Genomic DNA, 24,664 nt, shown 5'->3' with positions numbered 1-24,664 from the left:
AGGGTACAAAAAAATTGGCCTGACGCAACTTTCGACCGAAGATACTCGTTCATAGTAAAAATTTGTAACCGGAAATACACCCATCTTGGACATAATTCAACTTTCACCAAGACTTTTGCAAGTGAATTGATTTCACGAAAATTCCGGTGAAAGTGGATTGTAGGACACGAATCGTGGAATCGATTCACATTCATCTGGAAGTGGATTTGGGAACATGGGCATTTAACATAATTTTCTAAAAAAACTTAAAAATTGATCAAATTTGGCTAATTTTTTTTTTTATAAAAATAAAGTTATTGCCATATTTTCTATAAATAAAAACATTTTCCTCACATTTTTATTTAAAAAAAATCAACTAAATTTTCGATATAAAAAAATTTCGACGGAATTGTCCATAAAAATAAAATTTCAATCACAGTATCAGCCGAATCCAAAAAATGTTTTGAGCGGAAGTCTGCTTTTTTCAAAAAATATAACAAGGAATATGCAAAAAATAAAACCCAGAAATAAAACCCAATAATTGTTTACGTCATTATTTTTTTTATTTTAATATTTAATCCTATGTATATAATAAATATAATAGACTTTATATAAATTCTTATTCAATTCTTAGACAATTTTTGACGTTTCGATGCTTTTTTGTTCGACATGGGTTCTTCCTTCTGCACTATCAATAAAGGATCCTCAGTGGGAGAACTTCGTTTATCATCATGTTCTACTCTTGAAAATATTGTCTTAAACTTTTCATCTCTCATATCGTGCTTTTTCTCAATATGTTTTCTTAGGTCAGTTAAACTTATAATTTCTACTCCACATTCGGGACAACTGTGTTTGGGTCGATTAACATCATGGGTAAGCATATGAGCGGATAGAGAACCATAATTTCTATAACATATTAAACACATCTTTTTGGGCCATTCCGAACGTGGGTGGGTTTTATTTACATGGTTTGCTCTTTCATAGGCCGTCGTTAAAACCACCAAGCATATTGGACATTCAAAAGTGCCTTTACGAAAATGTATTCGACGAAAATGGCCATACAAAAGTCCCAGTGTTGTAGTCCCTGTATCACATATTGAACAAACGAAGGATTTATACGGCATATGTGTTAGTTTATGTTTTTGTCTCTGGGATATACTTTTGTCCAGAATCAAATCACAATGTTTACATTTCAGTTTACCATCAACCATTTCCGATACTTCATTGTCATTGAAGAATGTATGTTGCGTTTTTATATGCTCACTCCAGGCAGTTGAATTTTTATCAAAATTCTGATTGCATTCCGCACATGCATAGGTAATAAAGTTTTCAAATTCATTCAACACATTAGCCTTCGCCGATAATGTGCAAAGTCCAATGTTCTCTTGTGATGTGTTATTGGATGAATTTTCTCCTGCTGGCGAATCTACTCTGGCCACAGTAGGTTTTGCTTCAGGTTGTATGATTGTTTTCTTCTTTCGGAACAAGGCGAATTGCGATCTCTTCATGCGTGGACCTATCATGTGGAAACGTCGAATATGTCGTCTACATATATCCATTTCTTTGTAGGTCCTCTGACAATATAAACATCTATAGGGTCCTTCCATATGGTTGATGTAATGACTTAGACATATTTCACTGCTTACGCTGCGTATAGTAGTTTTGCATAGGCCACATACCATATCGATATTATTTGGATTTTTTGCATAGTTTTTCTCAAAATTGTTGTGAAAAATTTGAAAATGACACTGAATATGTTCCTCGTTGGAAATTGGTAAGTGTTTGCATATAGCACAAAATATCTCAATCCAGTTACTTTCATCGTCCCGCAGTTGCTTTGAGAAACACATTTTCTCAATGTCTTTTAGATTGGCATTTGCGTCACGTCCACATTGACTTAGGTAATGGGCAAAAGCACTCTTGACATCTTTGAAGACCTGGAAACATCTGGTGCATTCATATGGCTTATGTGGCAAATGTTGAAAACGATGTATATGTAAATCCCTGGAAGTTTTTTCCACTAGTTCATGACATTCGCGACAACGAAACCTCTCTGGATCAGCATGGATGGCCATACCCAATCCTTTTAACGTGTGTATATAGTGTTCGATTCTCAGATGAAGTTTCCAATCATTGAAAGTGGTAAATTTTTGACCACAAAAGGGACATATATGCATAACATATGCCTCGAATGCCTGCCAATCCTCATAGGAATCATTAACGATTTTTTTACTCGCAAATGAACACGACGATGAAGTGCTCGCTTGTGACGGAGTAAGTGAGAGATCCAAATTTGGCAGTTCATTTAAAAGAAAAGATTTGTGCATTCCTTTGCACATGTGAATGGAATCCTTAAAAGAGAATTTTCCATGGCAAAATCTACACCACCAAAACGCATTATCTTCGTGTGTTAAAAAATGTTCTAGCAAAGTATGTGAAAGGCCAGTCTGGACGACACAAACTGAGGGGCATTGTGTACATTCAAAATGATTATCATCATCGCCAATAATTTGGCGAAATTGAAGTTTTTCCCAATTGTAATCACACAAACCATGAAGATTCATTAAGTGATCATAATATTGAATTTCTTTGCCAAACTTTGGATGATTGCATAAATGACAAGAAAAACATTCAAATTTACTCTTGTATTCCATGAAGTGGGCTTGTTTGAAATGGTGTTGCATAAATACCACATCCGGGAACATTATACCGCAATCGGTTATGGGACAACAATTTTCCGAGTCATTTATAGGCTTGCTGTGGTTATCTTTCACGTGCTTGGCCATGACTTCTATGCTCGAATCCTGGTAATGTTTACACATATTGCAATGAAATATTTTACGTTTCCTGGGGCAATGGGTCGTAAGGTAATGTAGAAAATGATTTGCATGAAAGGGGAATTTTTCATAGCAATATTTACACTGGGCTTTGTGTAGAGACGAATAATCATAATTCTTCTTTAGGTCTTCACTGAACTCGACATGATTGACGGTTATATGTCTGGACCAAAAACTAAGGGACTTCAGCTTTATATAGCACACAGGACAAAGTATACAAACACGATTATGACTTAGCATTTTCTCGAGTTTCCTATGAACAAATGATATTTTTGACAGTCTCCGGACTCGGTTGCTATGCTTATCCTCCTCATCTAAGGGATCCTCAAAAGGATTAGTCATTTCTTTGAGCTGGCGCGAATCATCGTCGTCGTACATGTAATCGTCCTCGAAATCACCAAAACCCACCACATACTCATCTTCGTTTTTACCATGACCATTTTCATCATCCAGAAACTGTATGGAATAGCCCTCAATTTGATATTCGGGGTTGTGGCCAGAATCCTCCCCGGCATCGTCTATCATAAGCTCTTCTTTTTTCACTATAACATCACATTCGGGAAAAAGGTAATCATCCTCTGCGGTATCATCAATAGTCAACTCATTTTTCACTATAACATCATTGCAAATGTGCCCATCATCTGTCAAGGGCTCTTGTTTAATTTGCACATCCATATTTTTGGTTTATTTAATAATAATAGCTTCTTTCTATTCTCTACATTTGTTGTATTCTATGAAAATTGTTTATAGCTTAATGATTGTTAGGGATGAAATGGGTATATATCGATTAGTCGACTAATCGACTATTTGTATGGAAAATTTTAAATCGATATTTAATATTTCCAATTATCGAAATCGATTGGTCTGCCAATGGGACGTTCAGACGAACATAATAAGCGGTGCTTGTATAGACACAACAAGTAAAACTGTTTTTTTTGCGTTCAAAAATTTTTTTCTTTTTGGATATTTTAGTCGTTTTAAAAAATTAATTTTAAATTGACAGATCAAGAAATTACGTAGTTTTCCGCTAACAACGAAATAGAAGAACTTTTGCTCAAGATTTTGTAAGTCGAAGGAAATTTTAAGAATTTAAGAAAGAATCATAAGAAACTATTTACTCTTTGTGTTCCATGAAATATCAAGAGAGCTCTTTTAACAATCGTGATGACAATATACTTTTAAAATTTAATTATAGCGATGAGGATGCGTCCTTCATGCCTGGACCAATCATATAAAATCTTCGAATATGTCGTTTACATACATTCAAATCTTTGTACATATGTCCTATGACAGAATAAACATCTATAAGGTCCTTCGTTATGGGGATGAATCGAACTTTGAAATGACGGGGGATACATGTTCAAGTAGCATTTTTATTAGGTTGCAAATTACGTTACGGGGTGCCTGATATGCTTTGCAACCAGCATCAGGTTGTTATCATTTTGAAACCGCTAGTCTGACAGCTGACAGATTTATTCTTAAAAAAACCATTGCGTTCAGAAATAAAGTTATTCGTTATGGAATTCAAAGGTGATAATGTGATTGCTTCATATTTGGCTCGAACACCACAAGTGGCTATCGTTAGAGCCCTCAAGCACTTAAATGTAAATAAATATTTGTTCTCTTACCTTTGTTCGTTATCGTGGTTCTGACAGTGTTGTATCGCGTCCAAGAAGTAGACGTAAACAAGGGATTTGGTCGAAATCCACGCCATAGAGTTAGAAAACTTACTCGTGAGAGGAACATATCACGATAACGGGTGCAACACATATTGAAAAATGAGCCACTGGAAAGGGACAAGGTGTTGCTTCGCTTGCACGAATGTGACCCGTTACCGAATTTGGATTTCTGAGTAGTTATTTCAAATTGAGCTGTTTGTAAAAAAACAACATGATCGGGTTTACTTGCCAAATAGGTCAGCTAAAAATTTAGACCTTCTATTGGCCACCAGAACTCTAACGCCGTCGATGGTAATGATGTGGGCCAACATAACGGCCGATGATCGTTATCCGCTCATATTCATCAGCCGTTGGGTCAGAATAAATGTGGAATGTTATCGGGAAAACTTCCTAGACAGTATTGAAGCAAACATTTCGACTATGGACATTCGAACAGGACCCGAACACCATTGCACTCAAAACTTTGTGGCAAGGGGGAACTTCTCCCATATTAGTGTGTGCTTATCATGTAATCTGAAATGTTCATAAATCTTTTCAGCTCTATACAATAGAACATGCATTTTAAATTAATAATTAAAAGTAGGACACTTATCAATTTGGCGAAAATAGAATCAATTTACTGTCATCAATATTAAAAGAAATCCCAACAGCTCATAGTCCCTCAATCGGTCAATCTCGTCAAATCATACATGTTTTTTTTTTTTTGAATAAAAAATTTTTCATTTTATTTTGATTTTAACCCACCATTTGAAAAATAATGTCGTTTTGCATTTCAAGCATTACTTAAGACAGCGATAAATAAACCATATTTAGAAAACAAATATACTAATATTTCGAATAATGTATTTCCTTCTTTTTTACATCATCCAGCAATGTGCTTAAAAATAGCCAAAAAGAATATGTTAATTTAATTAAGTAAATAAAAACAAAAAGATAGGTATAAAATATGGAATACAACTAAAAGAAATAGGATAACAAAATTTAGGAATTCTTTATGCAAATTTGCCCCAATTTCAAATACGTTATTTTAATTTTTTTTTTGATTCAATAGGTATTATAGGAGGGGTACAAAGTGTCTTTAAAAGATACGATACGTACACACAAAAATAGCTGTTCTTATTTGTTTTAGTATGAAGTTATCTTTTGTTTGTTTGTTTGAATAGTTTACTGCTGCTGTTGATGTTGTGGAAAGTATTGAATATACTATGTTAAGAAATCATCTTATTTATACATCAAATCACAATGTACTCTAATATTACGCTTCCAGATCATTAACAAATAGTACCTCTCGATTTGTCAAACCAACTTCTGCTAATGTCTTTGCTGTTGTGGCAGGATCAGCAACAGTATCATATGACTTGGAATATAATACCCTTTTGGGGAAATTCGTTGTGATTTCAAATTCATCCGGAGTCGAGGGATGACAGAATAGATAATTGGAAACATCCTATAAAAAATAAATTATAATCCTTAAATAAAACTGGATGACAACGTTTGTGTAAGATACATACTAGCAATGAATTTGTATTTAGAAATCTACGCTCAATTCGTGCACCATTCGGCAGTTTAAAAACAACACTTATGGCATTGGGGGCGTCGGCGGGTGGCTCAGATGGGACTTCCTGGGCTAAATTAATTTTTAATTGAACAATTTCCTGGAAAACATTAACTTTTTTAATTATTGTGTAAAAGGTCATAGACTACACACAAACAACATTTTTCCGACTCAATCACGAAATTAATTTTTTAATTGCAATGATTTCAATCACAGAAATGATAGTATCAATTAAAAAATTAATTGATCAAAATAAAAAATTAATTCATGTTATTAGTTTTTGTGATTGATTTTTGTTTCAATTAAAAAATTGAATCAAATTTTTAATTGAATATTATTCAAAACTCAATTAGACTTGAATTGGAAAAATTTTCGTGAAAATTTTTTCTGTGTAGTTCATAGCTCGCTCGTTGTTACCTCTTTGCGTAATTCAGCTTCTTGTCTTTGCCTTTCTAGAGCCTCTTCTGCTTCCCTTTCTTTTTCCCTTTCCAATTCTCGGAGTCTTTCCTTTTCTTCATCTGCTCTTAAACTTTGGCGATAGGCTTCATCTTGCTGTTGACGTAAGGTCTGTGTCAAATTGCGTTCCAAACGATCGGCTCTTGCTTGACTTAACCAAACATCATTGGCATTGATCACAGTTTGTAAACGATTTACCAATTCCTCTGCAGTACAATCGCCCTCGAACCTGCCCATAATAACCATACGATTAGCTCTTAATGCTATCAGAACCATAAGTGGGTAAGAACGGGCATTAATTGAGTGTGATACACGATACCCCTCGGGCGATGATACATCACAGCCCCAAAACAATGTATTGCGATTAATGAATTCTATTACACTACGATTAGCCAATGTTTGGCTACAGAATGTGTCTACATCACCATATTTTGTTGGATCCTTATGCAAATAAACTAATAAGAAACGCAATTCCTGTTTGGCATCGTTCAAGGCTTGGGCATAGGTGCCCTGGTAAAATACGGGATGCTCAGGATAACGTTCATTATAGGTTTGTATAAAACTCATTACATCTCCAAGGGGGTCTGTGACAACTGAAACCGAAAAATAAAAGCAATTTTAATATTTTCCCAAATCTTAATTGGCGTCATCTTACTTCTTTCTTCATTTCCCCCAAAGAATGCACCAAAAATGCTCGATATCGTAGAATAACAGTATTGAAATACCATATTTAAAATATAACCTATAATTCCAGTTATGCTACGCGGCATAGGACCTGAGCTACCACTTCTGGACATTCGCCCTCCAGGCATATGGGCAGAGAATACCTGTTGCAGAAAGCGATCATTTATAACTGCTGGTGCTCTTACGTCTCGGGACCCAACGAAAGACGACGGACGTCCTTCACGTATATTCATTTGTTCCTGCACGGCAACCTGCAAAATATGAAAATTTATTTAATTAGGCCGAGATTTCAAACCGCCATCTTTGTTATGCAAAACAATCACTGTTATAGCGAACTCCTGCTATAGCCAAAAATATTACGTCTAAAATTATTCGCTGTATTTTATTTCAATGAGGGCCGGTCTCGTAAATTAGAACATAAGACATATTCTGTTTATTTCCATATTCTTATTTTATACTGACATGGGGGTTTTTGACCCATATTTCTTGTAATGTATTTTCATTCGGCTTATAATTATATTCAGACCACATATAGGGTGAGGGAATTAAATTCAAGACTTTCACAAGTTATAATGGGATACATAAGTAATAATCTGACTATTCGGTGATTCAGCAAAATTGTACCATCGCAGACAATCCTTTGACCATGCTTGCTTAAATATATGGAAATCTATACTAAGTCCACTGTTTCTTACGCATACTACGTAGAATATCATTTAAACTTCGCCTTGAAATGGAACTTCACACTCGATCTAATTTTGTTAATGGGCGTCACAACTTACCTCCAAATCCCATTGGTGTCTTATCAAAACGTCACGGCACACACTCATGTCCTCAATACCAGTTAGATCCTGCAGTTGCAAGACCTTCTCTGTCTGTTCATTGGTAAGTCCGTCATCCATCATTGTGTGTGTGTGTGTGTAGACCTCCGGAAGTATGACTTTGAATTTTATGCAAATTTCAAGAATAATTATATACACATGGTTATTTTGGTAAAGAATGGTATAATTTTTTAATAATATGCCTACATACTGTCTAGATGTTTTTTCTTATCTTCGACTTCTTAAACTTTCCAGACGACGTCCAACTCTTTCCTTGTGAGGCAGTTTCGTAGATGATCTTCTGGGTTTGTTAAAACTAACTTTTATAGGCCATAAATAATTGTATACATAATTACAATCGTATTTGATATTCTACTAATATCTCTTAGCAAAAAAACTGCAAAATATTTGCATAAATTATAAATTTGGACAAGTTGGACAATTTCCACACAGCAAATATTTCCTAGACAAGGTTATCATTTCAGAATAAGAAGAAGATTGTATGACAGTTGAAGTGACGTTTCATGACAGCCGACCATTGAGGTCTTATTAGTTGAAAACATACTGTGGCGTAGGCCCATTACGATTTCTCATTCAATACAAACATTGGAGAAAAATTTGAATTCAACATATTTACAAACATGTTCTCAAAGGATTTCTCTATAATATACCCAGAAAACCAAAACAACCTTTTGGTTTTTGTTCCACATACATTTCTTTTTATATCCATTCAGGGATTCTCCATACTTTTTTATGCCTTGTTGTTTTTCAAATTAAAAATAAAAGAGTAATACAAAAATTGACAAAAAGAAAACTACTTTTGTTGCAGTTTTCTTTTTCTGGGCAACAGTTATGTCGTCCTCAAAATGAATTAAAGAACTCCGTCGTATTGAATGATTTGAGTAATTTATTCTCTACAAAAAATATTGATCACTTATTTGATATATTACAAGTACTTTTTAGATCCTTACATTTTGTTGGACATCTTACATCTAGGACGACAGAAACCAAACTAATACCAACATTTACAAAACAATTTATATATTGAGCGAAAAGGTCAATTGTAAATACATCTTAAATGTTGTCACCACTTACATAAAACAATTTAAAGATAAAAAGAAATAAATAGGAGTAAAAGAATGATACGAAACAGCTGATTAGCGATGACACTGATCTGCTTTGCCAACATCCCCACCCCCGTGAATGGACCCCGTGTGGTTCACTTCACCACACTCCTGAACATCCAAGACAGCAAGTTTCGAAACAGGACGTCGTAAACAACCATTGGCGGTACTAACATCGGCTGATCTTGCGACGCCATCCTTACCCAAAAACAGCTTTACCACTCGTCCTCTTTTCCATTTCGATCTTGGTTGATCTGTTTCGCATATTAATACTAAAGTACCCTCTGATAACGGTTTAGCAGGGAGACACCACTTTGTTCTCCGGGTAAGCTCCGGAAGGTACTCCGTAATCCAACGATTCCATAGACAATTCTTTAGGTTTTGTAAAATACGCCATTGTTTCCTCAAAGAACAAAATCGGGGATCAAACGGAGCTGGTGTTTGCGTCGAGTTGGGTCCACCTATCAAAAAATGATTTGGTGTTATGGGTTCGGATTCCTCTGGAGTGACCGGTAAATGGGTTAAAGGCCTTGAATTAACGATGTTTTCACATTCCACTAAAAGGCTGTATAATGTTTCTGGGCGAGGCGTTTTCTCTTTTAACGTGGCATACAATGCCCTTTTTATCGATTGAACGAGACGCTCCCAGGAGCCAACAGCGCTCGGATCAGAAGGGGTATTATATTTCCACCGGATACCCAACGGTCTCAATCCACGATCAATTTTTTCGAAGTCCAAAAAATTTTGTTCATTTCCCAGCTCCTTGTTGATTCCCACAAAATTTGTGCCATTGTCACTTCTGATCTGGATGGGGACTCCACGGCGGTTTATAAAATTTCTAATACAGAGCAGACACGCATCACTAGATAAATCGGTGGAAAGTTCGATATGAACGGCTCGAGTCGTCAAGCACGTAAATAGCGCTACCCAGCGTTTCTCTTGACTACGGCGGACGGCTACTAGTACGGGACCGAAGTAGTCCACTCCCGTGTACGAAAACGGTCGAACGTAAGCTCTCAATCTATCTTCTGGAAGAGGTCCCATAATTGGTTGAGACGGTTTGCATTTGCGGATTTTGCATTCACAGCAGGCTGCTTTGATCCCTTTCAAAGCACTACGAATAGATGGAATCCAGAATTTAAGACGTATTTCACATATGACAGATTCGTCATTGATATGGTGGTGACGGTCATGGTACCCTTTTATTAACAAACTCGTTAACGGATCGTTTTTAGGCAATATATATGGTCGTTTAGTTCCAAACGAAACAAAAGGTGCGTTGTCAATTCGTCCACTACATCGTAGATTTTTAAATTCGTCTATATAAGGATTTAGAGCTTTTATCGTGCTAGTTGGGTACACAGGCATCTTCTGTGAGAGGCGAAAATATTCATTACTATATGCAGTTTGTTGTACCAACCTGATTAAAACCCGTTCGGCGTTTTCCTCTTCATCCACAGAAAGTTCTCCTCTAGTAATGGGAAGTTTTTTGCGTATAGAATTCAAATTATTAACATACCTCAAAACCCATGCTGCGCATCTTTTTAGTCGCCTATATTGGGAAAATCGTGTTACATCAAATATTGATATGTTGGTACATTGTGTTGATAAAACAATACGCAGTTCCTCTTCACTGCACGATTCTTTTGGGCAACTTTTGCTGGAAGGCCAAAAATCTATTGAGCGACGGAACTCGGGTCCATTTTTCCAGCGACCATTAGGATTATACATTAAACATAGTCGAGTGCCATCATCGGCCGGGTTCATTTCACCTGGTACCCAACGCCATTGCTTTTCATCAGATGTCTCTAAAATTTCTGCAACACGATTCGCCACAAACTGCTTATAACGACGATGTTCTGACGTCAACCACTTAATGACCGTACTGGAATCTGTCCAAAACCATATTTGATGTGGGCATATGCTGTGGTTTTTTATGATGGCGTCTTTTAACCTCACAGCCATTATAGCCGCCTGCAGCTCGAGCCTAGGAATGGTCATAAACTTGTTCGGCGCGCAATTACTTTTCCCAGCCACAAAAGATACCTCGCATTTGCCATTCACATCCAACCTCCAGTACGCCACCGTTGCCATAGCCTGCTCGCTTGCATCACAAAATATGTGCAGGGTAGTGGGATGAATAGAAATATTAGGAAAATAACATCTGGGAATGGAGAAATCCCTTACCTTTTTTAAACCGCACAACCAAGAATTCCAACTGTCGCATAAAGCCTCAGGGATTTTTTCATCCCACTCCAAACCACACTTCCACAGCCTCTGCATAAAAATTTTTCCGCCGATTGTGAAATCAGATATGAACCCGAAGGGATCATATACGGACATTATAAGACTTAGTGCTTCACGTTTCGAAGGTGTCCTTTTATTTTCCAATATATCACACGTAACCCGCTTAAATTGAAGATCGAATACGAATTTGTCAGTTGCCGGCGACCACTGCATGCCCAATATTTTCTCTGTTTTATCAGCTGATATGTTTACGTTTGTGATGGTAGGGTTGCCAAACTGTTTGTTAATTTCGTCAGAATTAGAAATTATTTTGTGCATAGTAAATCCCGCGTTGTGATGAATTTTAATAACATCATGCACAACCCTCATTGCTTCGTCCTCGGAACCAAAGCAATCCACATAATCGTCGACATAGTGGCGTTGAATTATGGCTTCCACTGCTCGCGGCATTTCATTTCGAAATTTCTCTGCGTTAAAATTTTTAATGTATTGGGCTATTGTTGGCGAACATGTCGCTCCAAATATTGCTCGTGTCATCACGTATTGCTTAACGGGCTCATTACGGTTTTCGCGATACAAAAAACGCTGGAAATTTTGATCTTCTTTACGAATCGCTATCTGCAAAAACATTTCTCTTATGTCCCCACAAACAGCAATGGGTTGTTCTCTAAATTTAAACAACACACTCATTAATGATTGATTTAAATCTGGTCCAGGTAACAGTCGATCGTTTAGTGAGACACCCTTTACCTTGGAAGCAGCGTCAAAAACTAAGCGCAGACTTTCTTTGCTGGGATTGAACACCGCAAAATGTGGGAGAAAAAATACATTGGGAGATGCTATATTTTCTTCGTCGGGAGAAACTAGCCGGGCATATCCTTGTTTTATGAGATGATTCTTTTTATCTCTGTACTCCCCTTCAAACTCGGAATTACGATAAAATTTGTTTTCGACCTGCTGGAGGCGTCTCAATGCGGAACCATGGCTGTCCGGAAATATTTTCATTTCATCACTTTTCCATAAAAGGCCACATTCATACCTTCCGTCACGATATTTTGTGGTCGATTTGAGAATATTAAGAGCCTTTTCTTCCGATTTTGCCACAACAGGTTTTGCATCCAGTTTTACTAAAATGGACTCGACTTCAAAATATTGGTTCATCATTTGTTCCATGCGAATATTTTCGTCATGGCGTTTTGCCACAAAAACACGTTTTACTACATCCTCATTCTCCTCACCAGTCGGTCCATATATTACCCATCCAAGTCTTGTTCTTACCGCTATGGGACCTTCTCTGTCCGGACATCTGGGTACCTCAACTGGTACCGTCAAAAAGGCGTGAGTTAAACTTAATATCATTTTCGGCTTCGCTTTGTAATAATCTTCAAGTGGCAATTTAGCTAGATGATGATTCGATTTTATATTCTTTATGGAAAACGATTGCGATGGCAGCTCCAAATTCTCGACCAAATAGATTTTTGACATCTCATATTTCTCACTCCCATCTTCAATGCCACTTATTTGCATTTTAACAGTCTCCGTTCTTTGATTGCTGCTATATCCGTTCAGCCATTGCAATTTCAAATTTTCCCTTTTTCCCTCCAGACCAATTTGCTTACCGATATCCCACTCGAGCATTGTGGCATCAGCTCCGTCATCTATGAATGCATAGGTGGTTATACATTGTTTGGGACCATAAATTTTTACAGGAATTATTTGAAATAAGATTTCTCTCTTTTGAGTACCTGCATGCAAATTTACCACTTCCCGTGTACTTTCATTTTCAGCCGGAATGGCAACACTACTGCTTTGTTTATTTTCTTGATCATCAGAGTGTAATAGCGAATTATGATATTTATCACAACCATTAACGCCGCATCTTTGTTTTTTAAAACATTTACCAACCTGATGTTGTCCTTTTAAACATGAAAAACATAAGCGGAGTCCACGAACTTTTTTCCATCTCTCATCTACTGTAACGTTTTTAAATGCTGGACAGTCGGTAAGTTGTTGGCATGTATCTGAGCAGACCATGCACTTTCGTACAAAGGTTGTTGTTAATGCATATTTACCCTTCGACTTTTTCATGGATTGTGACGACGCCGGCAGGCCGTCTGAAACTATGTTGGCAATTTGTCGTATTCCATCAAGCCATTCAGAAAAATGTTTCAAATTGGGAGGCTCCTTCAGGGTGATGCATTTTTCAGCCCATTGCATCTGCTTAGTCGGTGGTAGCTTGGAAACCAACTCACTGAGCAACGTGGGATTATTCAAGTGATGTACGCCACCAGCTGTTTCCAAAAACCGTACCATATTTGTAACCTTTGTAGCGAATTGCACCAATAAATCCAAATTTCCTTCTGGGACGTACGGAAGCGAATTAATTTTATTCAGTTGACTTCTTATTAGCTGCTCAGGGCGACCGAATGTCTCACCTAAAATTTTTATTATTACTGGAACGTTTGCAGAACTTGACAACAATGCTTCTACAGTTTCCTTTGCGCTGCCGTGAAGAGCCTCGCGAATGCGAATTATGTTCTGCAAAGGGCTGTAGTCGAACTCGTCAGTAGTTTCCTGAAATTCTTCTTTAAAGGCCGGCCACTCCTCTGGCAATCCACTGAATTTAGGAAGTGGGTATATTTTTTTTGCTTTAGCGAAAGTGGAACTCTGGCTATGGGAAGAAATATTAGTAAGGGACTCACCATTATTCTGGTTCACATCCGACATAACCTCATTAGTTGCAACCGTATCATTAGTAGTGGCATTCACTAGTTCATTGCGTTCTACACGTTGTGACACCAATCTTAATTCCTGTTTCAAAGCTTGAATGTTGGCTATATTTTCTTCTTTCTGAGCTGTGATTAAATTCTGTAAATTTTTATTCACCGCACCCAGCTGCTGCATCATTTCCCTTTGCAATTCAGCAACTATGCGACACACATCAGGCTGGGAAGATTGCTGTGTCTTACTTCCACTCGCCGGAGTAGGAAGCGGTGCAGGTGAGCTACGCTGTGGTGTAATTGCGTGCGATGGGGCATTAGAAGACGATGTTGCACTTGCGGACGTCGACGCACCGCTTGGGTTAACTTTACCTTGGAACTCCATTTCTACAAATCGTTTTGGTGGCACACCTTTGTTAGATCGTTTGCTTGTCCTTGGTGACTGTGACATGTATTTGTGCAGGCAAAAAATGAATTAGCTTCGCACAAATCAACTACCTCAATCTTCAAAACTTGCTCGATTGACAATTAAGTTGCAATCTAAAGACGTCACGAACAATGAAGACAGTACCAGACAAATTTTTATTGTTAAATCGTCAATTAATCCAAAATAGAATAAAGATGTCGTCCTCAAAATGAATTAAAGAACTCCGTCGTATTGAATGATTTGAGTAATTTATTCTCTACAAAAAATATTGATCACTTATTTGATATATTACAAGTACTTTTTAGATCCTTACATTTTGTTGGACATCTTACATCTAGGACGACAGAAACCAAACTAATACCAACATTTACAAAACAATTTATATATTGAGCGAAAAGGTCAATTGTAAATACATCTTAAATGTTGTCACCACTTACATAAAACAATTTAAAGATAAAAAGAAATAAATAGGAGTAAAAGAAGGATACGAAACAGCTGATTAGCGATGACACTGATCTGCTTTGCCAACAAGTTATCATTCCTAATTTTCCTCCATTCTACCACCTTATTGACATTAACACTGATATACATATATCATATGATTCAATCTATCAGAATAATTAGGTCTATTTATTTACTTATGTATGTCGTTATTTATATTTTATGATTAACTCCTAGAGCAAAATCTTACTTTTGGATGCGGAGAAAACAAAATTTTTGGAGCAAAACTGTTTTTTTCTCGCTTAATATAAAATGATTGTTGAAATCAGATACATAATGTCCGAGAAAATAACATGGTTGCGACAAACACGTTACATGTTCACCGTCCAAAAATAACATTGTGCTCTAGGAGGTGATCATACCCTTTCTCTGGGTGTGAGAGGGGATATGTTAGGTATAATGGTAATATATACCACGTATGGACTTACATACAATTTAGAAGATGGTGTTAGGAGGTTTTAAGATACCTTGCCATCGGCAAGCGTTACCGCAACTTAAGTAATTCGATTGTGGATGGCAGTGTTTAGATGAAGTTTCTACGTAATCCATGATGGAGGGTACATAAGCTTCGGCCTGGCCGAACTTACGGCCGTATATACTTGTTAAACCTAAACAAGTGAGTACAGAAGAAAGTCGGGCGGGGCCGACTATATCATACCCCAAACCACCCCTACAGAATTAGTAAACATTGTTTGTGGGGTATTAATGGTATAGGTTTGGGAGATAAGCCGCATTTCCATATTTAAGAACATTAGGTGGTTCATGGTTATGGGGGTTTTATCACAATCTGAACAGAAATGATATTAGGAGGTAGCTTGTTATACCCTCCATCATAGGATGGGGGTATATTAACATTGTCATTCCGTTTGTAACACATCGAAATATTGCTCTAAGACCCCATAAAGTATATATTCTGGGTCGTGGTGAAATTCTGAGTCGATCTAAGCATGTCCGTCCGTCCGTCCGTCTGTTGAAATCACGCTAACTTCAGAACGAAACAAGCTATCGACTTGAAACTTGGCACAAGTAGTTGTTATCGATGTAGGTCGGATGGTATTGAAAATGGCCCATATCGGTCCACTTTTACGCATAGCCCCCATATAAAGGGACCCTCAGATTTGGCTTGTGGAGCCTCTAACAGAAGCATATTTCATCCGATCCGGCTGAAATTTGGTATATGGTCTCTAACAACCATGCAAAAATTGGTCCACATCGGTCCATAATTATATATAGCCCCCATATAAACCGATCCCCAGATTTGGCTTGCGGAGCCTAAAAGAGAAGCAAATTTTATCCGATCCGGCTGAAATTTGGTACATGGTGTTGGTATATGGTCTCTAACAACCATGCAAAAATTAGTTCACATCAGTCCATAATTATATATAGCCCCCATATAAACCGATCCCCAGATTTGGCTTGCGGAGCCTCAAAGAAAAGAAAATTTCATCCGATCCGGCTGAAATTTAGTACATGATGTTGGTATATGGTCTCTAACAATCATGGACAAATTGGTCCATATCGGTCCCTTATTATATATAGCCCCCATATAAACCGATCCCCAGATTTGGCTTGTGGAGCCTCTAAGAGAAGCATATTTCATCCGATCCGGCTGAAATTTGGTATATGGTGTTGGTATGTGGTCTCTAATAATCATGCAAAAATTGGTCCACATCGGTCCCTTATTATATATAGACCCCATATAAACCGATCTCCAGATTTGGCTTGCGAAGCCTCAAAGAGGAGCAAATTGCATCCGATCCGGCTGAAATTTGGTACATGGTATTGGTATACGGTCTCTAACAACCGTGCAAAAATTGGTCCACATCGGTCCATAATTATATATGGCGCCCATATAAACCGATCCCCAGATTTGGGTTGCGGAGCCTCAAAGAGAAGCAAATTTCATCCGTTCCGCCTGAAATTTGGTAAATGATATTGGAATATGGTCTCTAACAACCATGCAAAAATTGGTCCACATTCGTTCATAATTATATATAGCCCCCATATAAACCGATCCCCAGATTTGGCTTGCGAAGTCTCCAAGAGAAGCAAATTTCATCTAATCCGGTTGTAATTTGGAACATGATGTTAGTATATGATCTTTAACAACCGTGCCAGAATTGGTCCATATCCGTCCATAATTATATATAGCCCCCATATAAAACATTCTCCAGATTTGACCTCCGGAGCCTCTTGGAGGAGCAAAATTCATCCGATCCGGTTCAAATTAGGCACGTGGTGTTAGTATATGGTAGCTAACAACCATACCAAAATTGGTCCAATCACACAAAAATTGGTCCATATCGGTTCATAATCATGGTTGCCACTAGAGCCAAAAATAATCTACCAAAATTTTATTTCTATAGAAAATTTTGTCAAAATTTTATTTCTATAGAAAATTTTGTCAAAATTTTATTTCTAGAGAAAATTTTGTTAAAATTTTATTCGGTTCATAATAAAATTTTCATCATTGTCAAAATTTTATTTCTATAGAAAATTTTATCAAAATTTTATTTCTATAGAAAATTTTGTTCAAATTTTATTCGGTTCATAATCATGGTTGCCACTCGAACCAAAAATAACCTACCAAGATTTTATTTCTATAGAAAATTTTGTGAAAATTTTATTTCTATAGAAAATTTTGTGAAAATTTTATTTCTATAGAAAATTTTGTTAAAATTTTATTTCTGTAGAAAATTTTGTCAAAATTTTATGTCTACTTTTCAAACTGAATTATATACGTATTGGATCGATCTTTTTTGATTTAATATATACCACGTATGGACTTACATACAATTTAGAAGATGGTGTTAGGAGGTTTTAAGATACCTTGCCATCGGCAAGCGTTACCGCAACTTAAGTAATTCGATTGTGGATGGCAGTGTTTAGATGAAGTTTCTACGTAATCCATGATGGAGGGTACATAAGCTTCGGCCTGGCCGAACTTACGGCCGTATATACTTGTTAAACCTAAACAAGTGAGTACAGAAGAAAGTCGGGCGGGGCCGACTATATCATACCCCAAACCACCCCTACAGAATTAGTAAACATTGTTTGTGGGGTATTAATGGTATAGGTTTGGGAGATAAGCCGCATTTCCATATTTAAGAACATTAGGTGGTTCATGGTTATGGGGGTTTTATCACAATCTGAACAGAAATGATATTAGGAGCTAATTTATTCGGAACCTAGTATGCCACTAATATTGAGTCCATTATTAAAAAAAGAGGAATTCGTCATAAATATACACGGATGAAAAAGACTGTTTTTCATATGTTTGGCTATAAACATTATATGTTTGGAACACAAATTTTTAAACACAATATTTTTGAGTGCAAGCATATAATGTTCATAAACTAGCATAACATGTTTGGGACATATATGTTAATATGTTAGAACATATTATGTTTGGGACATAAAATGTTTGTAAATATAATATTAGTAGCTTGGAGCGCTATTTAACAGGGAGCGATATTGAATTAAGTTGGTGGTTGTTGCTTGTTATTACAACATTAACATTTTATTTTTCCTTGGGCAATTGATCAGCTAATTCTTTGATCCTTACAAACTGTGTGGTCCGCTGTTCGAATCCCCGTCCGGCAAAAGGTAAAATTAAAATAAAAACAAAAAAATCATAAAATTGAATAATTTCTTCTACAATGTTTGTATTACAGAAAAAGGTGCTAAGAACTAAAAAATCTCGTGGAAGTGAGAAAGATGTCGGGGAATATACAATTGGGCAGAAACAAAATTTTGAGCATTCAAGTCGAAAACCTATGTTGTTAGCACCTATATTACCTGTTTATTTTCATAATTCATTATGATTGTAAATATATAAATAAATAAATAAAATTTTGAGCACAATATTGTTTGGAAGAATTTTTTTTAAGCATATCATATTTTTGGGTGCAAAATGCTTCCAAACATATTATATGGTCACATAATAACATATTGTTTTTTGGAAGACAACATTATTGAATTTGGATGCAAAAATATAAAATGTTTGGAACTTAGACTACCCAAACATATATTGTTTAGACCAATATGCTTTCAAACATATTATATATTGGTAGAGATCAAACATATAAATGTTTGGGCAATACCCAAAAATGTATATGCTTGAAGCAAAATATGTTTGGGAGTATATGTTACAGAAGCGATTTTTTGTGAGGGTGTAGGAACAATTTTTTTTTTAAATCGGGGGCTATATATTATGGGAGCTATATCCCATGTATATTATGAGAGCTTTATCTAAATCTGAACCGATTTGGATGATATTGTGCACTTAAAGTTAGTACTATAGAAGATTAGAGTAAGCCAAATTTGAGTAAGATCGGTTGAAAAATAATAATGGTTTTATGGCCAAATTTGTGAAAATTGGACGATACATATATATGGGGTCTATATCTAAATCTGAACCATTTTCAATAATTTTTTGCAGATATAGTAAGTATTATGGAAAATTATATATTTGAGTAAGATAGGTTTATAAATGATGAGGGACTTATGCCCACATTTGGGCAAATCAGTCGATACATATAAATGGAAGTTATATGTTAAACAGGACCGATTTCTATGAATTTGGCACACTTAAAGGATGGTAAATTACACAAAAAAAAATTTTTTTCTGGTTCAATCACGAAATTAATTCATCCAATTAATTTTTTAATTGAAATTTCTTCAATCACAGAAATGATTGTATCAATTAAAAGATTAATTGAAGGTCAATTACAAAATTAATTGATCCAATTAAAAAATTAATTGATATTATTAATTTTTGTGATTGATTTTTGTTTCAATTAAAACATTTTTTGAATCAATTAAATTTTTAATCGAATATTTTTTAAAACTCAATTAAAATTTTAATTGGAAAAATGTTCGTGAAAGTTTTTTCTGTGTAGATTACTTTGTGGCAAATTTGACGCCGATCGATAAGTAAATGAGCGCTTTCTGACCCCATTCATCGAAATCGGGCGATACATATATATGGGAGCTATATCTAAATTTGATTCGATTTGGATGATATTTTGCAAATATAGTAAGTACTATAGAAGATTAGATTAAGCCGAATTAAGATCGGTTGATAAATAAGGGTTTTATGGCCAAATTTGTGAAAATCTGGCACATATATGGGAGCCAGATCTAAATTTGATCCGATTTTTCAAATTCAATAGCGTTCGTCCTAGTGCCAAAAAACCGCCAAATACCAAATTTCATCAAAATCGGTTAATAATTGCGAACGGAATCCTGCGAACAATAAATACATGGACAAACGGACGGACGGAAACCAAGGGCTACATCGACTCAGGAGGTGATTCTGAGTCGATCGGTATATATTTTATGAAATTTTATAAAATCAATATTTCTGTTAGGCACATTTTTTGGCAGATCGAAGTCATTATACTCTGACATAATTTACGATTTGGTATTCACTAGACCACAAACTACAAACATAAAGGGTGATTTGTTAAGAGCTTGATAACTTTTTAAAAAAAAAAACGCATAAAATTTGCAAAATCTCATCGGTTCTTTATTTGAAACGTTAGATTGGTCCATGACATTTACTTTTTGAAGATAATTTCATTTAAATGTTGACCGCGGCTGCGTCTTAGGTGGTCCATTCGGAAAGTCCAATTTTGGGCAACTTTTTCGAGCATTTCGGCCGGAATAGCCCGAATTTCTTCGGAAATGTTGTCTTCCAAAGCTGGAATAGTTGCTGGCTTATTTCTGTAGACTTTAGACTTGACGTAGCCCCACAAAAAATAGTCTAAAGGCGTCAAATCGCATGATCTTGGTGGCCAACTTACCGGTCCATTTCTTGAGATGAATTGTTCTCCGAAGTTTTCCCTCAAAATGGCCATAGAATCGCGAGCTGTGTGGCATGTAGCGCCATCTTGTTGAAACCACATGTCAACCAAGTTCAGTTCTTCCATTTTTGGCAACAAAAAGTTTGTTAGCATCGAACGATAGCGATCGCCATTCACCGTAACGTTGCGTCCAACAGCATCTTTGAAAAAATACGGTCCAATGATTCCACCAGCGTACAAACCACACCAAACAGTGCATTTTTCGGGATGCATGGGCAGTTCTTGAACGGCTTCTGGTTGCTCTTCACTCCAAATGCGGCAATTTTGCTTATTTACGTAGCCATTCAACCAGAAATGAGCCTCATCGCTGAACACAATTTGTCGATAAAAAAGCGGATTTTCTGCCAACTTTTCTAGGGCCCATTCACTGAAAATTCGACGTTGTGGCAGATCGTAAGTCTATTCATGATGAAATGTCAAAGCATTCTGAGCATCTTTCTCTTTGACACCATGTCTGAAATCCCACGTGATCTGTCAAATACTAATGCATGAAAATCCTAACCTCAAAAGAATCACCCTGTATAACAGCAGACAACGTCTGATATCTTTAACAGAATTTTTCCTATGAATGTATGGTTATGCCTGATGGGTCAATTTCATAAGGACGAAGGTTTTCGTTGCCTAGGTAAACTAAGCATTTATTCCAAGGCGGGAACACTTTTGTTTGTTTTTGTTAAATCAAACGAAAAATTCACCCAGGAAACCAACTATCAACAAAATAAATTTGGATGTAGTGGCAAAGATATTTGTCAAGGAAAAAATAAAATAAAACAAAACCATGGTCGATAAGTCACGTGAATCCCTGGACACGGATGAAGACCAGCCTTACACGCCAACATTTGAGATAAAAGATGTGATAAAATTAAAGTAAGTTTTCCAGATATAAAGTAATTGGTTAACATATTTAAAGGAAGTACATACATATTTGATCCCATAAAACCAGGCATTCATTTGGCTATGATTGTAAACGCCTCTTTAATATGGTCCTTATTGACGAGGATACATTGGTATTTGCCTCTGGAACTTATATACATTTTTTCAGTATATCACGCAAAGAGATTAATTTTCGGGAGACAGTATTTGGATGTGGCATAGGATTTATAACGGTATATAACTTCACAAATATTTCCAGAGTTTTGTTTATTTTTGATTCCACTTACAGAAAAACTATCATCCTAACCATAAAGGTCTATTGACAATAGGTGAAAATGGACCACAAGCTACAGTTTTTATTTATGATTATCCTAATACAGAACCTCGCATTAGATTGGAAGGAGCCGCTAAACAACAATTCACTTGTGGCTCATACAACTACACTGGAGAGTTATTTGCCTCACAAGCTGGTTATCCTGATTTTATGCTAACCATCTGGAGATGGGAGAAGGCTGAAGTCATTTTACGCTCCAAAGCATTTCAAAATGATGTCCTACACATACATTTTTCTAAATTTAATCCCATTCTCCTGGTATCCTGTGGTCTAAGCCACATTAAATTTTGGAAAATGGCTAAAACCTTTACCGGTCTTAAGTTGCAAGGTGAGCTTGGACGTTTTGGCAAGACCGACTTCAGCGATATCTATGCTGTATGGATGCTAAGTGATGAGAATGTTATATCGGGTTGTGAATGGGGTAATATGCTGTTGTGGGAGGCAGGATTGATTAAATTTGAAATTTGCCGCAAAGGTCGTCGTCCCTGTCATGCGAAGCCTATTGTTCGAATAACAATGGAAAATGGTGAAGTGACAACTGTTGGTATGGATGGATATGTACGTATTTGGTTTTGGGAAACTGTCGACTTGGCCGATCCACCGGATGACGATCGTTTCGTTGAGATTGAACCAATTTTCGAATTTTACATAGGTAAATGCGAGATCAGAATGATGCAGAAGATAAAAATGTTCGATCCAAATGATTTTGGGTATTATGTACTGGTAAGTCACAATTTTTTTCCGACTCAATCACGAAATTAATTCACCCAACTAATTTTTTTAATTGAAATGTATTCAATCACAAAAATGGTAGTATCAATCACAGTTTCAATTGGACATTAAAAAAATATTTGATTAAAAAATTAATTGATTTCATTAGTAAATTTCAATTAAGTTTTTAATAGATTCAATTAAAAATTCAATTGATGTTGATTGCAAAACTCGATTAATTTTTTCATTAAAAACGTAACTATTTACTATCACTTCCATCAATCACTTTTTTAATTGACTAACCCCCATTTTCATAAAGCTCCGTTAGTGTTCCGTTAACTAACCAACTTTTAAACCATATTATGGACGAAGCTGTCATCTTGCCTATATATTCCATATGCCAATTAGGAACTTAACTGACGAAAGTTTTTCAGTTAAAGTTAACCGAACAGAAGATATTTGCAATTTACTTTCTGTTAACTGGCAGTTAAAGCCTAACGGAGCTACTTGAAAATGGCCGTAAGTCTTTCGACTTTGATTGAAAAGTTAATTGTATCAATTAGTTTTTTCATTAAAAATTTTAAAAATATTTAATCATTGACTTGATTCATTTAATGCTTCTATCTTGATTAATAAATGAAAAAAAAATCAACTTCAATCAACTTTTTAATTGAAAATATTTTGGTGATATTTTTTCTGTGTCTGAATGCAACAAAATAAATATTTTTTCAATTCCTACCACGGTTGCCACTGGAGCCAAAAATAATCTACTAAAAAATATAATTTTGAAAATTTTATTTCTATAGAAAGTTTCGTCAACATTTTATTTCTATAGAAAATTTTGTCAAAAATTTATTTCTATAGAAAATTTTTTCAAAATTTTATTTCTATAGAAAATTGTCTCCAAATTTTATTTTTATAGAAAATTTTGTCAATTTTATTTTTATAGAAAATTTTGTCAAAATTTTATTTCTATAGAAAATTTTGTCAAAAATTTATTTCTATAGAAAATTTTGTCAAAATTTTATTTCTATAGAAAATTTTGTCAATTTTATTTTTATAGAAAATTTTGTCAAAATTTTATTTCTATAGAAAATTTTGTCAAAATTTTATTTCTATAGAAAATTTTGTCAAAATTTTATTTCTATAGAAAGTTATGTCAAAATTTTATTTCTATAGAAAAGTTTGTCAAATTTTATTTCTATAGAAAATTTTGTCAAAATTTTATGTCTATAGAAAATTTTGTCTAAATTTTATTTCTATAGGAAATTTTGTCAAAATTTTATTTCTATAGAAAATTTTGTCCAAATGTTATTTCTATAGAAAATTTTCTCAAAATTTTATTTCTATCGAAAATGTTGTTAAAATTTTATTTCTATAGAAAATTTCGTCAAAATTTTATTTCTATACAAAATTTTGTCAACATTTTATTTCTATAAGAATTTTTGCAAAATTTTATTTATTTCGTCAAAATTTTATTTCTATACAAAATTTTGTCAACATTTTATTTCTATAAGAAATTTTGCAAAATTTTATTTCTATAGAAAATTTCGTCAAAATTTTATTTCTATAGGATATTTTGTCAAAATTTTATTTCTATAGGAATTTTTGTCAAAAGTTTTTTTTCTATAGAAAATTTCGTCAAAATTGTATTTCTATATAAAATTTTGTCAACATTTTATTTCTATAGGATTTTTTGTCAAAATTTTATTTCTATAGAAAATTTCGTCAAAATTTTATTTCTATAGGAAATTTTGTCAAAATTTTATTTCTATAGAAAATTGTGTCAACGTTTTATTTCTATAGAAAATTTTGTCAAAATTTTGTTTCTATAGAAAATTTTGTTAAA

General features: G+C 35.2%; 4 protein-coding genes and 1 long non-coding RNA gene across 6 annotated transcripts in view; 2 read left to right on the top strand and 3 right to left on the bottom strand.

Moving 5' to 3' along the window:
* Positions 1-520: 520 nt before the first annotated feature.
* Positions 521-3,571, bottom strand: LOC142226637 (uncharacterized). Its single transcript, XM_075296741.1, has one exon. It carries the CDS (start codon positions 3,489-3,491, stop codon positions 603-605), a length of 2,889 nt encoding a protein of 962 aa, XP_075152856.1. The 5' UTR covers positions 3,492-3,571; the 3' UTR covers positions 521-602.
* Positions 3,572-5,321: 1,750 nt separating this feature from the next.
* Faf2 (Fas-associated factor 2) lies at positions 5,322-8,505 on the bottom strand. 2 transcript variants are annotated; one of them, XM_075296740.1, is made up of 6 exons: positions 8,219-8,505; positions 7,973-8,130; positions 7,162-7,441; positions 6,468-7,099; positions 6,007-6,150; positions 5,322-5,942 (listed from the first exon to the last, which is right to left on the bottom strand). In XM_075296740.1, the coding sequence occupies exons 2-6, from the start codon at positions 8,093-8,095 to the stop codon at positions 5,751-5,753; spliced, it is 1,371 nt and encodes a 456-aa protein (XP_075152855.1). In that variant the 5' UTR covers positions 8,096-8,130; positions 8,219-8,505; the 3' UTR covers positions 5,322-5,750. The 2 variants fall into 2 exon arrangements, with proteins under 2 accessions (XP_075152855.1, XP_075152854.1); XM_075296739.1 differs by having other exon boundaries at positions 8,223-8,504.
* A 395-nt stretch (positions 8,506-8,900) lies between these two features.
* LOC142225140 (uncharacterized) lies at positions 8,901-13,020 on the bottom strand. The gene is made up of 2 exons (XM_075294916.1): positions 11,323-13,020; positions 8,901-11,232 (listed from the first exon to the last, which is right to left on the bottom strand). The coding sequence occupies exons 1-2, from the start codon at positions 13,018-13,020 to the stop codon at positions 9,169-9,171; spliced, it is 3,762 nt and encodes a 1,253-aa protein (XP_075151031.1). The 3' UTR covers positions 8,901-9,168.
* Positions 13,021-13,223: 203 nt separating this feature from the next.
* Positions 13,224-13,771, top strand: LOC142224296 (uncharacterized). Its single transcript, XR_012719111.1, has 2 exons — positions 13,224-13,384; positions 13,492-13,771. It is a non-coding gene; the product is annotated as an uncharacterized LOC142224296 (long non-coding RNA).
* A 7,871-nt stretch (positions 13,772-21,642) lies between these two features.
* LOC142226635 (cilia- and flagella-associated protein 44) overlaps positions 21,643-24,664 on the top strand; it is a 51,246-nt gene continuing 48,224 nt past the window's right edge. The window contains exons 1-3 of the mRNA XM_075296737.1: positions 21,643-21,764; positions 21,841-22,003; positions 22,060-22,827. Of these exons, the coding sequence (XP_075152852.1) occupies positions 21,676-21,764; positions 21,841-22,003; positions 22,060-22,827 (1,020 nt within the window). The 5' untranslated portion in view covers positions 21,643-21,675. The remainder of the gene's footprint in view (positions 21,765-21,840; positions 22,004-22,059; positions 22,828-24,664) is intronic.

This window comes from Haematobia irritans, chromosome 2 (assembly GCF_050003625.1).
Source record: "Haematobia irritans isolate KBUSLIRL chromosome 2, ASM5000362v1, whole genome shotgun sequence".
NCBI classification, from domain to species: domain Eukaryota; kingdom Metazoa; phylum Arthropoda; class Insecta; order Diptera; family Muscidae; genus Haematobia; species Haematobia irritans.
The sequence above is the reverse complement of the archived record's forward strand: the minus strand, read 5'-3'. Positions and strand labels throughout refer to the sequence as shown.